Source organism: Aspergillus versicolor (assembly GCF_001890125.1).
Source record: "Aspergillus versicolor CBS 583.65 unplaced genomic scaffold ASPVEscaffold_1, whole genome shotgun sequence".
Taxonomy (NCBI): Eukaryota; Fungi; Ascomycota; class Eurotiomycetes; order Eurotiales; family Aspergillaceae; genus Aspergillus; species Aspergillus versicolor.
This window is the reverse complement of record NW_024467524.1, coordinates 4,026,344-4,040,050: the sequence shown is the minus strand read 5'-3', so window position 1 is coordinate 4,040,050 and position 13,707 is coordinate 4,026,344. Positions and strand designations below refer to the sequence as shown.

At 49.6% G+C, this 13,707-nt stretch overlaps 2 protein-coding genes across 2 annotated transcripts; one reads left to right on the top strand and one right to left on the bottom strand.

Annotated features, from left to right (window-relative positions):
• Nucleotides 1-7,578: 7,578 nt before the first annotated feature.
• Nucleotides 7,579-9,522, top strand: ASPVEDRAFT_79048 (alternative NADH-dehydrogenase; the record flags this gene model as incomplete). Its single annotated transcript, XM_040816643.1, has 4 exons — nt 7,579-7,936; nt 8,012-8,350; nt 8,409-9,380; nt 9,449-9,522. The coding sequence occupies 4 exons, from the start codon at nt 7,579-7,581 to the stop codon at nt 9,520-9,522; spliced, it is 1,743 nt and encodes a 580-aa protein (XP_040663085.1).
• A 1,057-nt stretch (nt 9,523-10,579) lies between these two features.
• ASPVEDRAFT_36735 (dynamin-related GTPase MGM1) lies at nt 10,580-13,696 on the bottom strand. Its single transcript, XM_040811278.1, has 3 exons — nt 13,272-13,696; nt 11,192-13,210; nt 10,580-11,134 (listed from the first exon to the last, which is right to left on the bottom strand). The coding sequence occupies exons 1-3, from the start codon at nt 13,570-13,572 to the stop codon at nt 10,695-10,697; spliced, it is 2,760 nt and encodes a 919-aa protein (XP_040663084.1). The 5' UTR covers nt 13,573-13,696; the 3' UTR covers nt 10,580-10,694.
• Nucleotides 13,697-13,707: the final 11 nt, after the last annotated feature.

The window sequence follows — 13,707 nt, the reverse complement described above, 5'->3', positions numbered from 1 at the left end:
AACCCAAATGTCCTCCACGTCCAGCCGTCACCTTCACGTCGCGGTGGATGTGGATAGTCGCTGAGCCGTCCAGACGGATTGCTGGTTTATTCTGGGATGACTGACTGCTGCGTCTAACTTCGCTGATCTTAACTTTCTCTCTCTGTCATTGTTCTACTTTGACTCCGCTTGTGACCACTGCCCGACAGGGGTTATATGCTCCATGTCGGAGCCTGGATGGCAGATGCAGTCTTCTGATCGTCTCGTCCTCGAGACACGCTGTGACCGACGCCCTTCCGCCCGCCCATTCGGCACTTGACCCTGGAATGGTTAAATGATACTGTCCAAGGGGGTGTGGTGTGTGCCTTTCGAGCCGCTTGCAGGTAAGCCGATCGACATGGCTGGAATAATAATAGCCAAGTTAATCGTTTGCACCCGCACTCCTGCAAGCTGGCAACATTCGACGACTGCTCTGACTACTATTACGACCACCTGTCGATGACGAGTGACAACCCTTGGGACCAAGCTCAGCGTCGGCGCACCGACCTTGGTCATTAGTACGATGTTTATCCGTGATGCATCTCCCTCGCGGCTTCGCTCCGATTGCGAAACAGTTATTAGTATTATTGACCAACGTTGCTTATTATCGAATTCAATATCGACGTAACCTTTCCCACTCCTGGCTGCCATGCTGACTTACTGCATATTACCTATTATTATCCGACAGTCGGTTCCCCCGTGCCTGGGTGGATAATCATGGCTTTCGGGGAAATTTTTTTAGCAGCGCTTGGTTTCCTTCCTTCCTGGTACTGATCCGCTTGTCCTGCAAGCGGGCAACGGGAGCCGTGGTCGACACCTTGAGGGTGCTTTCGCATGATCACATCACCGGATAATGTCGATTCTCGATATATGAAAAGACAGGCATCTCCAGTCAATACCGGGACAACAGTTCCGTTCGCACCTTGCCGCTTTTTTTTGTTTTTTGAACAGCTCCTTGCATTCATTTGATCCCTGCACAGTGCAGGCGAAACACCTCGAGCCTCGCATCCTTCGCTCAGAAACGAGTAAGATGCACGGAGGGTTTATTCAAGGCCACCACCAACCTTGCTCGTCTGCTATCGAAACCTTACCCGGCATCTTCTTGTAAGGGCGGCAAGCTCGCTTTTGCATCGCTACGACAACCTCGCCCAAGCTCTATACCAGAGATTACCCAACCCGAGCACATGTTAGGGATGCGACTCCAGCTTCAACACCGGCAAGGGTCAAAATCTCCGACTCAGGAGAGAAGCCCTTGAACGTTCTCCGGCAGGGCGTTGATACATCTCAAGGGCCCATCTCAGACAGTCTTACCCTACCTACGCCTTTGTCTTAATCAAGGCTCGTAATACTCATCTAATAATCCCCGACCACATGCTGGATGCTGGTGTGCTCGTTTGAGCGAGACAAGGCGAGGCAGGGGTCGACGAAGTAGTCGCATACTTTTTCGTTGAATGATCCGCTGGTTCCCGTTCTTCATTTGACGGGTTTCTGGCCGTTTGACGGCTTCGTGATCAAGTAGAGCAACCGAGCAAGTATGGCTGTTGGACCGTACAACGTAAAGGTTTGTTTCCACGGACTCAGTGCCAAGTTTTGATTATGCCGTTTGCTTCCCCGGCTTATTCACATCTCAGCTGTTTGAAGCAAATAATCCATGGCTGTGAAGGACAAGAAGGAAGAAAGGTCGTCCGGAAACCAACCCACTATAACCCAACCCCACCACGAACAAGTAATCGTAGATTTCGCATCACTGATGACAACAGCTTGGGCTCAAAGTTTGGCGATGCATGCAGCTTCCTTGCAAGAACAAAGACTAGCCCGGGCATCCAAGACACGAGGATTTGAGAAATGCTGGTGGTCCATCTCAATCTTGAGACGAGGGCTGTATTATTTGTGCAAGTCGGTTGCAGGTTCACCGATGAGCTGAAATTGAATCCTGGCAAGTTCGAGTTACGAGTTACGAGCCACGACTCAAGTCCAGGCTGCCGTCTCACCGGGCAGCCGCCCATATATTATCCATCATTTATTACTATTGGGGCCGTCTCATTAATGTCACCTCGCAGTGGCACAAGCTGCCGCGGTACTCCGTTGAGACAGTCCAGTACTACGAGTAAGTGGGACGACTTGGGCGTCAACGGCCACCGTTCACGATGAAGGACTGCATTCGTACTTTGTCTTACTTGCTGTCGCATCGCGACACTTATCAACCATCCATCCAAACACAAAAGCGGGAACCTGGATTCCTGGTCCGAGACTGCCGGGCAGTAACTGCAGGGCGTTTGCTCAAGCCGTTGCCAGCATTCCATCACTATACTAGTAGTCGACCGTCAAGATCTAGCCTCCGGGCGCTGTTGGAAAGTACGAGAAAGATTCAGCGCACCTCCAACAGCCATCGGGAGCCTGTTCCCGGAGATATGATTTCTTCACCCGACTGACTGGTGAAGGCAGACGCAGTGGCACTGGCACTGGCACTTACTTTTAGTCCTAACCAGCTGCCAACCAACCAACCATCTTCCATCTCCACCTTCCAGTCACCCTCCGTTTATCACCGCCACTTTGTCCACGCACGCGCACACTCCGAGCAAGACTACGGACTGTCTGTCAGCCATGATTCATGAACTGAATACAAATTGAGTGGAGCATATCCAACTGGCTCGGTAGTGGGCGGACAGTGGAGAGACAGAAAGCAAGAAAACTGGAAACGAAAAAGAAACCTCGGGTGTAAAAAAAAGGCTATGCTTTGGAACTTATCACAAGAATTTAGTCGTATGTATGGTGGGCCTATACTTCAGACAAGACAAGGCAAGGCAAAATGCCCTCCCTCGGCTCGACTCTTTGGTCTGTAGGAAAGTGAAACCCGCCACAGACAGCGTCACCCGTCATGGTTTGTTTGTAAAGTAACCAAGCAGTCATCAGGAGAACTTAACTAAGATTCCAAGGTACTTGTTCTATATTATTTCTGGGTGGTTCAAAGTTCACTGACTTCATTCAAACTCCATCCTTCAAAAAAAATTAATTAATTAATTAATAAAAATAAATAAAAATAAAAAATGCAAAGAAAAAGAGAGCCAAGATAGAGCTGCCAAAATCAGTAAATTAATCAACTCTCAGCTGCACTTCCACTTCACTTCACTTTACTTCACCTCGCAGAGTGCACTGACCAGGCTGGGCAAAACCAGGCCAGAAACGGTTGGAGGTCCGGCTATTGTCAACTTAGGGAGTCGGCCATTTCTTCGCCTCCAGTTCTTCCTACCTCCTTCCTATCCCGGAGTGTCTGCCTCCTTTCAGTCAATACAATGTAATGGCTTTAAATAATAGCATGATGTGAATACAGATACAGGATGAAGATGTGATAAAAGGCCCTGACCCAACGAATTAGAGTCAGGAGTCGGCTCCAAGACCTGAGGACCCCCCTGTCTCTTGCCCGACCTATTATTAATTTATTATTAACGGGCGCTGCGCTGGGCTGCGGCTGGGCGAAGTTTGGGGGCAAGTCTTCATTACGTCTTGGGTATGTTCTTTTCTTAGCTTTCTTTGTCTTCGTTGGAGTCAGGTCGGGGCAAGGAGCTTGGAGTTGGGGTGATGACCTTCTGTACCTCGTTGTCCATTCTGATACAGTACATACCGGTGATCAGATTCTATATGAATATTCTGGTTGGTATTAATTTGACGGTTTATTATTCTGCTTCGATTTATGGTGGAAACCTTCCTTGGTATTAAGATAACTATGAGTAGTCTCGGTTCTCTCTCCCTAATAAAGTGAGGCATTACAATTCGGCTGAGTATGTTATACTCATCTGGCTGTGGACAATTTTGGTGATAGATTGAATTGTAGGTCCTTTTCGTTCATTCAGTTGGTTGTTTGTTGTTGGTTGGAATTGGTAGCATCCGCGATATATATTATTTGCCCTAACATTGTATTTGGCAGCACTACAACAAAACAGCGCAGTATAAAAATCCAACCCATAATACAAATATTGTAAAATAATAAAAACAGAAACAATCAATTCTAATCCACTATCTAATCAATATCCCCTCCTCTTAAAACCCGTCCATTCCATACATGCTAGCGAGCTCCCATAGCTAACCGAAGTATCTAGACGATATAACTGATTGATATTGAACTATAATGGGACTTTTTACCTGCCTCACCTTTTCTCTACTTGTTAGGAATGTACTAACATTTTACATAGGTAGGTAAGTAATGCCTTACTCATTCCTTATCTGAGAGTCATGCATATGCAGCGACATACGTACGTAGTTCAGGAAGGTACGAGGGCGCCTGGCTCCTTCCAGTTCCAACCTCAAAGTTCTAATACTGGAAAGCGCACCCTACCATCACCATTGCACCTTTCTAATTAATAAAACCAACATAGAAACCCATCCTGAGGAAGGCGCGATGGGTGACTGAAGTGACCGGGTTGGAATGGAAGGCGCTGCCATCGGCCCATATATCGTGGATACCTTAATAGACACCCAAACCGTGAATGGTACTTCCAAGAGCGGTTGGGATCAGAGAAGTGCTTAAAAGGGGATAAACTCTTTCTAGAATGATGGTATTTGGCTTGGTCTCTGGACATGTACGCCCCGCTAGCGACAGGGGAGATAAAACTGGATGTACCTAGAAGAGAACAGATGACAGGCCTGAGTATAGAGGGAGACCGGCTGCTAGCTAACTCGCCTTGCTTCTGACTGGGTATCTCATATCGTATGTATATGGATTGTAATATATTTTTCTATGTACGGAGTCCTTGTCCATGGATATGTTCGGTATAACTTCCTAGTAGATCGGCAAGGATATGGGCGAGCATGGAGGAGATGCGAGGTGTTATGCAACATAGCTGTGTTGAGGATTTGAAATAGAACATATGTGTTATGTATGTGTGTGTATACGCCTAGCAAGGAGAGGTGGTGACTGTTGATGCTGTACGTAGTTTGTATACAGCCGATGAGCTGGCCATGCATATCCTGATTCGGACGGACTTAGATATCACAGCTATCACCCTATTCATTCACCCTTGTGCGGTAGATGCATAGAGTCAAGCAAGTATTAAATGAAGTAGTTTTCCACAGCTTTTCTTTCCTTGGAGGTTTCGTGCATGATATAGACATATAATAGTATTAGTATCAGACCACGCCGGACACCGGAAGACTCGTTCAAAGTATAAGATGCATTGGATGACAAGTAAAGTCTTCGCAGAGCAATATATCATGCACGTGAGACTTAATATGCATCTGATTTGCTTGGTATATAGTTTGTTGTCCCTAGCAGGCACCCAAACTTCAAGACGACGCAGAAGGACTGCAAGGGAGGAGTGAAACGCAGAGAATTTGTTGCGTGTTACCCCAGACGTGGTGATACTATGGGGGAAATCAAAGAAATCAGCTAGGGAAATGGCATCGTCAAGTTGACTTTGGTGTGGTTGGATTTTAAATAGTTTGTGTGGGGTGGTTGTGGGTTGCGTCGGTGTTTGATCGCGAAGGCTGGGAGAGCGGTGATGGGGATACAAAAGAGATCTGATCTGACTCCCAGGGCTGCCCTTAGTAGGGAAATAATATACTGTAATATGTTGCTGTTAACGGTGTTCTGCATCAAGTCTGGTCGGAAAGGCAATAGCTGAAGCACCGCAAACGCGGCAGTTCGAATTGGGAAATGAGGCAAGGAGGAAAGCGAGACGCATTGGTCATTTCATCATGTAACTATAACCAGAGTTAGTTTGGGCATATGAAAAGTGATGTCTAAATATTGCTTCTTCTGCATTTTGTTGACCGGATGTTTTAAACAGCCTTGTCTTGTTTACTGAGTGCTGAGACTTCCGGCTGGTTGCCTAATATTGATGATGGGTCTGGATACGTGTATGGGTACACATCATTGCATTATATTCATGACAGGGAATGGCCTGCAATAATTTGCCCCGTTTGGGTAGCATGCTGTGCTGAAGTGCCGGGCAAGACCTGAGACATGGCTGCAGTCGAAACTGCAATGTGATCTCGGAGCCTTGCATCAGCATGGAGGGATGGGCGACAAGGGCTGCAATTCGGCGCAGCGGACAGTCTTGTCGTTTAAATGGCCCAATTGATTTTGGCTTTAGCTATAAACTCTCGCAAAAGATTGCATGCGTCGAATCAAAACGGGACAACCAGGATTGAGATGACTGCTCATACCTGACGCATATGACGCGTAAACAGGGAATAGATGGAGCTCGTCAGGTCAGAGATTGCCTATCTTGATAGCAGAGAAGCTCGAGTTCTCTATTCCATGTCCATACATTGAGGAGGAGAAGCCGGGTTGTCGATAGAGGCTTTTAAGGCTTGGATATCAGCGGACAAATCGAGTTCAAGCTGACACTGGGCGCGGTATTTCACTCCAAAAAGCACGTAAGACATTGTCTCATCTTCGCCGTTCGCACTGTTACAGCGGCCGCTTATAGTTCATGAGGCTATAACGTTGTCGGCTGTTGATTTTGGACCTCTGGAATCTGGATGCGGCGAAGGTTGCAACTCGCAAGGACAGTGAGTCAATGTTTGATCGCAGCCCGGAAAGCCAGCCGTGTCACGGGAATTTTTGGGGAATCTCGGGACTATCAGGACCCAGTCCTCAGACAATTATCGTGAACAAGATATCAGCAGACGGAGATTCTGATACTAAGCTGCCAATCCACAAGTAAATACCGAGAAAACGCCGGCCCTGGGCAGGGTGTATTTCAGCCTCGGGGCTTGTCCACGAGAACCGCCGGGATGGAATCAAACAGATCGCTGATGGATGCCGGTGGATCTCGCAAAGCTCCCCCGGATTTTATCGTGCGTTTTCTTGCAGAGCTCCTCAGGCCCAACCCAGCTGTTGGATGCGGAGGATCCCGGCGCCGCCTCGGGAAGGACCGTAGGGCAGAGGCTGACTCAGCATCGACACGAGGCCTCGACTGAGGCTCGGCATCCCGAATCTGGCAGTGGACGAGAACAGTCGGAGATTTGGAGAAGCACACCTGCCCTCTCCTCATCCCTCTTTACGCTGCAGATTTGATCATTCTTGGAGATTGAATGTCCTGGCACTGGAGGCGTGATTTTAGATACCAATTGACAGCGGCCCTCACCGCACAGAGCATCCAGCTCGGATACGTCCCGAGTGCGTGTCCGCCCGGTGTCAGTGGACGGAGAAAACGCCGAGAGGAGAGTGCTTATTTTCTCCTCACTGAGCAGTCCAGAAGGTCCAGTTCCCCTCACGAGGGTCGCGGCGGCTCCAGTTGTTGCTGAGCAGGCGCAAAGTGGATCCTCAGGCATCCACTGCTAGCAAAATTCCTCAGAAGATCTCGACTCGAGCCACACCGAGGACCCGAAAACAGCTTAACAGGCGCCTCTATCGCAGCTGACACGGAAAAAAGAAAACCTTGATTTTTATTTCTGTTTTTTTTATTGCACCATTTGATTGTGAATCATCATCACATTACTCACCCGCTGTCATCAGCTTTGACTTTTTTATCCTCCAGACATCTCTCCTCTCCTCACCTCACCTCACCTCCCTCCCATCCTCCCCCTTCCGTGTCACTTTGCGACTACAGCCTTACAATGGTTGGAAGTACGCTGGCTCTCCGGTCGAAGATGGCCTCGCCGTCCGCCATGCAATTGTCGTCGCTGTCGCGCAGGTCGCTCACGACGCGATCCCCCGTCCAGACCCTGCGCGCAAGACAATCCGTAACCCAGCAAGTCGCTCAGCGCGGTGCTCGTCGCCCTTACTCTGATGCTCCTCCGGCGGCTCCAGCTCCTAAGCCCCGGAAACGTTTTCGCTTCTTGCGCTGGACCTGGCGTCTGACTCTTTTGGGTGGTGTTGGTCTTGCTGGCCAGCTTGCTTACAGCATCTACGACCAGCGTCACCCCACCGAGCAATCCGAACCCGACCCCAATAAGAAGACCCTTGTGATCCTGGGTAAGTTGCCGTCGCGCATCGATTTTGGCGTAAACATTTATTTTAGGAATTCCGCCTAACCCGAATACTCATTAGGATCCGGATGGGGTTCTGTTTCTCTCCTCAAGAAGCTCGACACTGCAAACTACAATGTCGTCGTCATTTCGCCGCGCAACTACTTCCTTTTCACCCCGCTTCTGCCATCATGCACAACTGGTCAAGTCGAGCACCGCTCGATTATGGAGCCGATCCGAAGCATCCTGCGCCACAAGAAGGCCCATGTGAAGTTCTACGAAGCTGAAGCTACCAAGGTCGACTACGAGAAGCGCGTTGTCTACATTAGCGACGACTCGGAAATCAAGGGTGACATTTCTCACACTGAAGTTCCTTTCGACATGCTTGTCATGGGTGTTGGTGCTGAGAACGCTACCTTCGGTGCGTAAATAACCTTGATTTGTTTATGAGAAACCTTCCAACTAACCGCTTATAACAGGCATCAAGGGTGTCAAGGAGAACTCCTGCTTCCTGAAGGAAGTTGGAGATGCCCAGAAGATCCGCAAGCGCATCATGGACTGCGTCGAGACCGCCATGTTCAAGGACCAGTCTGACGAGGAGATCAAGCGTCTTTTGCACATGGTTGTTGTTGGTGGTGGCCCCACCGGTGTTGAATTCGCTGGTGAGCTTCAGGACTTCTTCGAGCATGATCTTAGGAAGTGGGTTCCTGATATCCAGGAGAACTTCCGTGTGACTCTTGTGGAAGCTCTGCCCAACGTTCTTCCTATGTTCTCTAAGCAGCTGATCGACTACACCGAATCGACCTTCAAGGAGGAGTCCATTACTATCCGTACCAAGACCATGGTTAAGAACGTTACCGACAAGTTCATCGAAGCCGAGGTTACTAAGCCCGATGGAACCAAGGAGCTTGAGACCATCCCCTACGGGTTGCTCGTTTGGGCTACTGGTAATGCCCTCCGCCCTATTGTTCGCGACCTCATGAGCCAGCTTCCCGCTCAGAAGAACTCTCGTCGTGGTCTTGCTGTCAATGAATACCTTGTCGTGAACGGCACCGAGAACGTTTGGGCCGTTGGAGACTGCGCCATCACCAACTATGCTCCCACTGCCCAGGTCGCCAGTCAAGAGGGTGCTTTCCTTGCTCGTCTCTTCAACACCATGGCCAAGACAGACGCCATCGAGAAGGATCTCCAGAAGCTTTCCGAGGCCCAGTCCGCTGCCAAGGACGAGGAGAGCCGCAACCGCATCTTTGACGAAATTCGCGAGAACCAGCGACAACTGCGGAGAACCAAGCAAATTGGCCCCTTCCAGTACTCCCACCAGGGAAGTCTGGCTTACATCGGAAAGGAGCGTGCGGTTGCAGACATCAGCTGGCTGAGCGGCAACATTGCAAGTGGTGGAACTATGACCTACCTCTTCTGGCGTAGCGCTTATCTGAGCATGTGCTTCAGCAGTAAGTATCCTCTGCTTTTTTCAAACACATCGGATCGAGCATTGAACTAACACGTCATTTTCATCTAGCCCGGAACCGTGTCCTGGTAACTGTTGACTGGATCAAGGCCAGACTGTTTGGCCGTGACGTGTCTCGCGAGTAAACCACCCTTGCTGCTTCAGTGTGAGGTGGATGCTAGGAACCGTGTACAACAACAATAGACATGCCCATACCCTATGATATTCAAAGCGCAACACATTTCCTTCTGAACTGTTACCCCACCTCTCTTCTGCTCTACCTAATGCCATCTCCACGACTCCTCCTTTCCGCGAACCGAGCTTCCTGCGCGGTCTTGTCTTGATATCCCGCTCCTAACCATAATCCTTGTTCTCGTCATCAAGCCTTCTGATGTTTTGTGCCATTAAGGCACACATCCCAAAAATCGCCGTCGAGAATTCGGAATTTAACCGCTCCTTTTTCTCGGGTTTTCGTTTTTTTTTACATATCTTACTTTCTTCCCTGTGTACGATTGGATAGACTACGAGGTGTCGGGTTTCGCGCATAGACTTGTTTTTTTTTTTCTGTTCTTCTGTTTCCCTTTGTTTATGATAGTTTGGTGTCGTCCAAATTAATAACGTATTTCCTTTCTGTTTTAATATTAACTACCACTACTTGGTACTTAGCGCTTTAATATCTTCTATTCTTGTACTGTATTTTTTTAACTACTTAATTTGTATATGTAGTAGCTGGTTAGCATCAATAATCACCGCCACCTCACAATCAAATCTTTTCTGATATCGAATCATTATACATGTTACCGATTAGGCCCGCGTTTCGGCTTCGATTGTCCGAAATGCCTCGGACCATCCCAGTTTGTGACTGACGCATTTCGGAATCATCACCGATTTTGCAAGCAAACCGGACGGACTAAGGTAAGGTATGGATTACGATTCCCGGGCAAGACGGAATACGAATTGCGGCTCTTAGGAATGGAAGTACGGAGGACTAGAACTAGTTATGGCAAATTTTCCCCTTCATTTCAAAATCTATGTGGAGTAAGTACATACTGTATAAACGACATAAAGCTGAGGTGGGGGATTGCACATGTGGAGAAGAGAGAAACACGCTGTAATTAACGCCATCCCGGGATTATTGGGGTAAGTATCCGTAAGCGACTATCAACAAACAGATGGGGATCTTCTCAATTATGGTGTACAGANGGGGTGCAAATCTGGGTTTTCGGGTGTCGAGAGAAGGTGTATGTTGGGTAGATATTGCTAACAATTCATTGATGTGAATGGGATATTAATATAAGGGTTTGGGTACGATCAACCATTAGAAGATATTCCAACCGCGATTCCTTTGGTCCTTCCCTGGTAACGGACGTTCGGAACTCCTTAGCTTGCCGCGGCCATCAAGCTGCCGGATGCTCTCGATTTTCTGGAGTGCCAGTTCGAGGAGTTCCTTCTTTTTGATGACGTCGAGGTGTCTTCGAATGCGAGGATCCTCGCGCGCGAACCGCTCTACCTCTGCGTCTGAGAGGTGGCGGCCTAGTCGCACGTCTAGCTCGCGCGGGAAGTTGTAGTAGAATTCTGAGAGGAGCTCGACGTTTAGGAAGAGCACGGCGGTTGATGTGAGCTTGTCGGCTACGACGTCCAGGAAAACTTCAGGGCAGTAGTATTTGTTCTTCTGGGATGCGCATTGCTTCGAGCGGACGGCCATCAGTCTCATTTTGATGATGTCGGCGCGGTCACGGAGGAAGGCGCCCTCTCGGCCTGCAATCAAGTTAGTCAAATATAAACCCGCCAATGGGTATGTGAGTGCGAACGAACCTCGATCCAGAAGGGATGAGCTGAAGCCTCCGGCACCAGCGGAGCCATCTCCTTCAAGAACGACTTCACCTTTCCTGACTTTATCGATGAACGACATGACATCCCGGAGTTTCCTCTTCCCAACAAAGTCTTCAACCCGCTTCAGTGCAGTCTCGCAGGCTTTCAGCTCCTCTCTCAAAGTTTTACTGACACTTTCTCGGCCCTTGAACCATTCCGGATCTTCGACTTCAATCTCGAACTTGTATGGTTTGATACAGTTCTCAACTTGGTCGCTGGTGCTGAAGAACCGGTCATTGAGAATACTCGTGCACGCATCGCCGATCTGCTTTTGAGCGTAAGGGTGAGCGGCGAAAGTAGAGCCGGTCAATAGCCGCTCAACGTGGCCTTGGATAGCATTTGCCACAACGGTTGTAGCCAATCGACCAATGCCGAGTTTCGTCAGAGACGAGGTCGAAGCATCGAGCTTACGGTGCCAGTATAGCGACTCAGGGTCGGCCTTGGGAAGGTCGCTGAGCGGATCCAGCTCGGCCATCGGCGGTGACAGGTCGTCAATGGGCCGGTTCCAATACCTCTGTGCGAGAATGTCCATCACGCGCTGATCCAGTTCAGCCTTCAGCATTTCCCGGACCTGAGGGCGGCCAAAGCTCTCAGCAAAAGCTTTGAATGAGTGCTTGAAGCCATCAAGACTTTCGGCAAGATATGATTCTGCGCTAAGCGGTCGATCATTATACTGGACTTTGAACTCATATGTTGCTTCCTCCAGCTCCTGACTAATGGCGTCCCTAGTACCTGCTAGGCTTGATGCCATCGTTTGTTCAAGAACGTGCATGAGCTTCTTTTGTAGGGTAGACACGCCGACAGAAACGCCAGTCTCAGCGCCGAATTCAGTTGGATGTGCTGAGAAGTATGCGTGCTCGTTTCGAAGGATGGCGCTCGTGATATTCCCGCTTCCCCGGGAAAACAGGGCAGTTGTTTGCGGGATCCGGGAAACAACACCAACGTACCCAAGGCGCAGAGGATATTTCTTATCCGAGAGGATGCTGAGGCCTCGTTCTGGGTCGACGAGGTCCATCTTTGTGATTACACCAATCGTTCTTTCGCCCCTGGGGTCGACCCGGCGACTTGCCCGTAAAGCAGTCGAATTGGCCAAATCGACGTCTGCCGCCGAGATGGCGAGGATGACGTTCGGAGTTTGAATATACTTGTCACAGAGATCGGCTATCTTTTGCTTCAACTCCGGTGGTTGATCGTGCCCCGCCACCTGGATGTATCCGGGAAGATCAATAAGAGATAGGTCAGGAACATTGGGCGAGTATATTTGGAGCTGGATCGGATCGTCCGAAACGCAATCCTTCTCGGGAACAGCCAGGTTCAGATCCGTCAATGTCCGTTGAATCTGCGAGAAATCGGTAATCTTTCCAAGCCCGAGGGCGGGGAATTCTCCATATTCCGCTTGTGCATTCGGTGTGTTGACAAGGGTAAGTTCAATGGGACGTCGAGTGACCATATTTGAGCCCTTGGGAAGGAACTCATGGCCAACTATAGCCTCAAGAACAGAGCTCTTCCCAGAAGACTGCGAGCCGATGACCACGATGGAGGGCAGGGTCAAGGTGCCAGACTGTCCGACTGTCTGGAGAATATTCCTGATTTCGATCATCTTCCGCGTAAGCAGCATCATTTGATCATTCTCCGCGTCCTTTCTAGCCGCATTCTCCTCGTCCTCCTGCTCATATCCAAAGACAGACCCAACAGCAGCACCCGTAGCAGCCGCACCCGCTCGGCTCTCTTTTGGCGATTGCCCACCGCCACCGCCGCCAGACGATCCATCACTCTGCGAATCCTGGTCGAAGCGTAGGATTTTCTGCAACCACTCTGGAGCCTCGATATCCTCCGTAGATTTCTGCCAACCCCGTTGTGTCTGGTCAACCACGCCCTGCAACCCCTGAAACAGCCCCGACGCAACATCACCCGCTGATTCCGCGCCACGTTTAAATGCGTCTATCGCATAATTCCCCGCCTCTATAAACATTACAAATGTTAGCTCACCACATCCTTCAAGTCACTGACTTCAATCACATACGCGTAGCTTGATACTGGAAATACGCCATCCCAGCTACCATGGCACCACCAAACATTGCAGGTATTCTCAAGAGCTTCATCGCAAGTTTCGGAAAAACACGGGCGAACGATATCGCCCGCACAGCAGGCACATTGTTGTGAATCGAATTCGCCCCGACAGGCCACGCCCGGCCGCGCAACGCTGCAGCCCCCTCAACTCGTAGAAGGCCACCGGTCCTTGCGCCGGCGTTATGGACATGGCGGGCCAGAAGACCCGTCCGCAAGAGCGGAACAAGACGATGGGAGAGGATCCTCCCGCTCATGGTTCTTGCAGACTCATACACGTCACGTAGGATAGGTCGGACAAACGGTTGTCATCTCCAGGCTTCCCGCCGCCGTTGTTGAGCAGATTGTTTGATTTAGCAGGCGATGAATAATAAGGAGAACGTCATTATTCT

Excerpts from the sequence above, each read along its gene's own strand:
- ASPVEDRAFT_36735 (XM_040811278.1), bottom strand. The coding sequence starts at position 13,572 with ATGAGCGGGAGGATCCTCTCCCATCGTCTTGTTCCGCTCTTGCGGACG. Across the intron at positions 13,211-13,271 it reads TTTCCAGTATCAAGCTACGC|AGGCGGGGAATTATGCGATA; the intron begins GTATGTGATTGA and ends TAATGTTTATAG. Across the intron at positions 11,135-11,191 it reads CTCATCCCTTCTGGATCGAG|GCCGAGAGGGCGCCTTCCTC; the intron begins GTTCGTTCGCAC and ends ACTTGATTGCAG.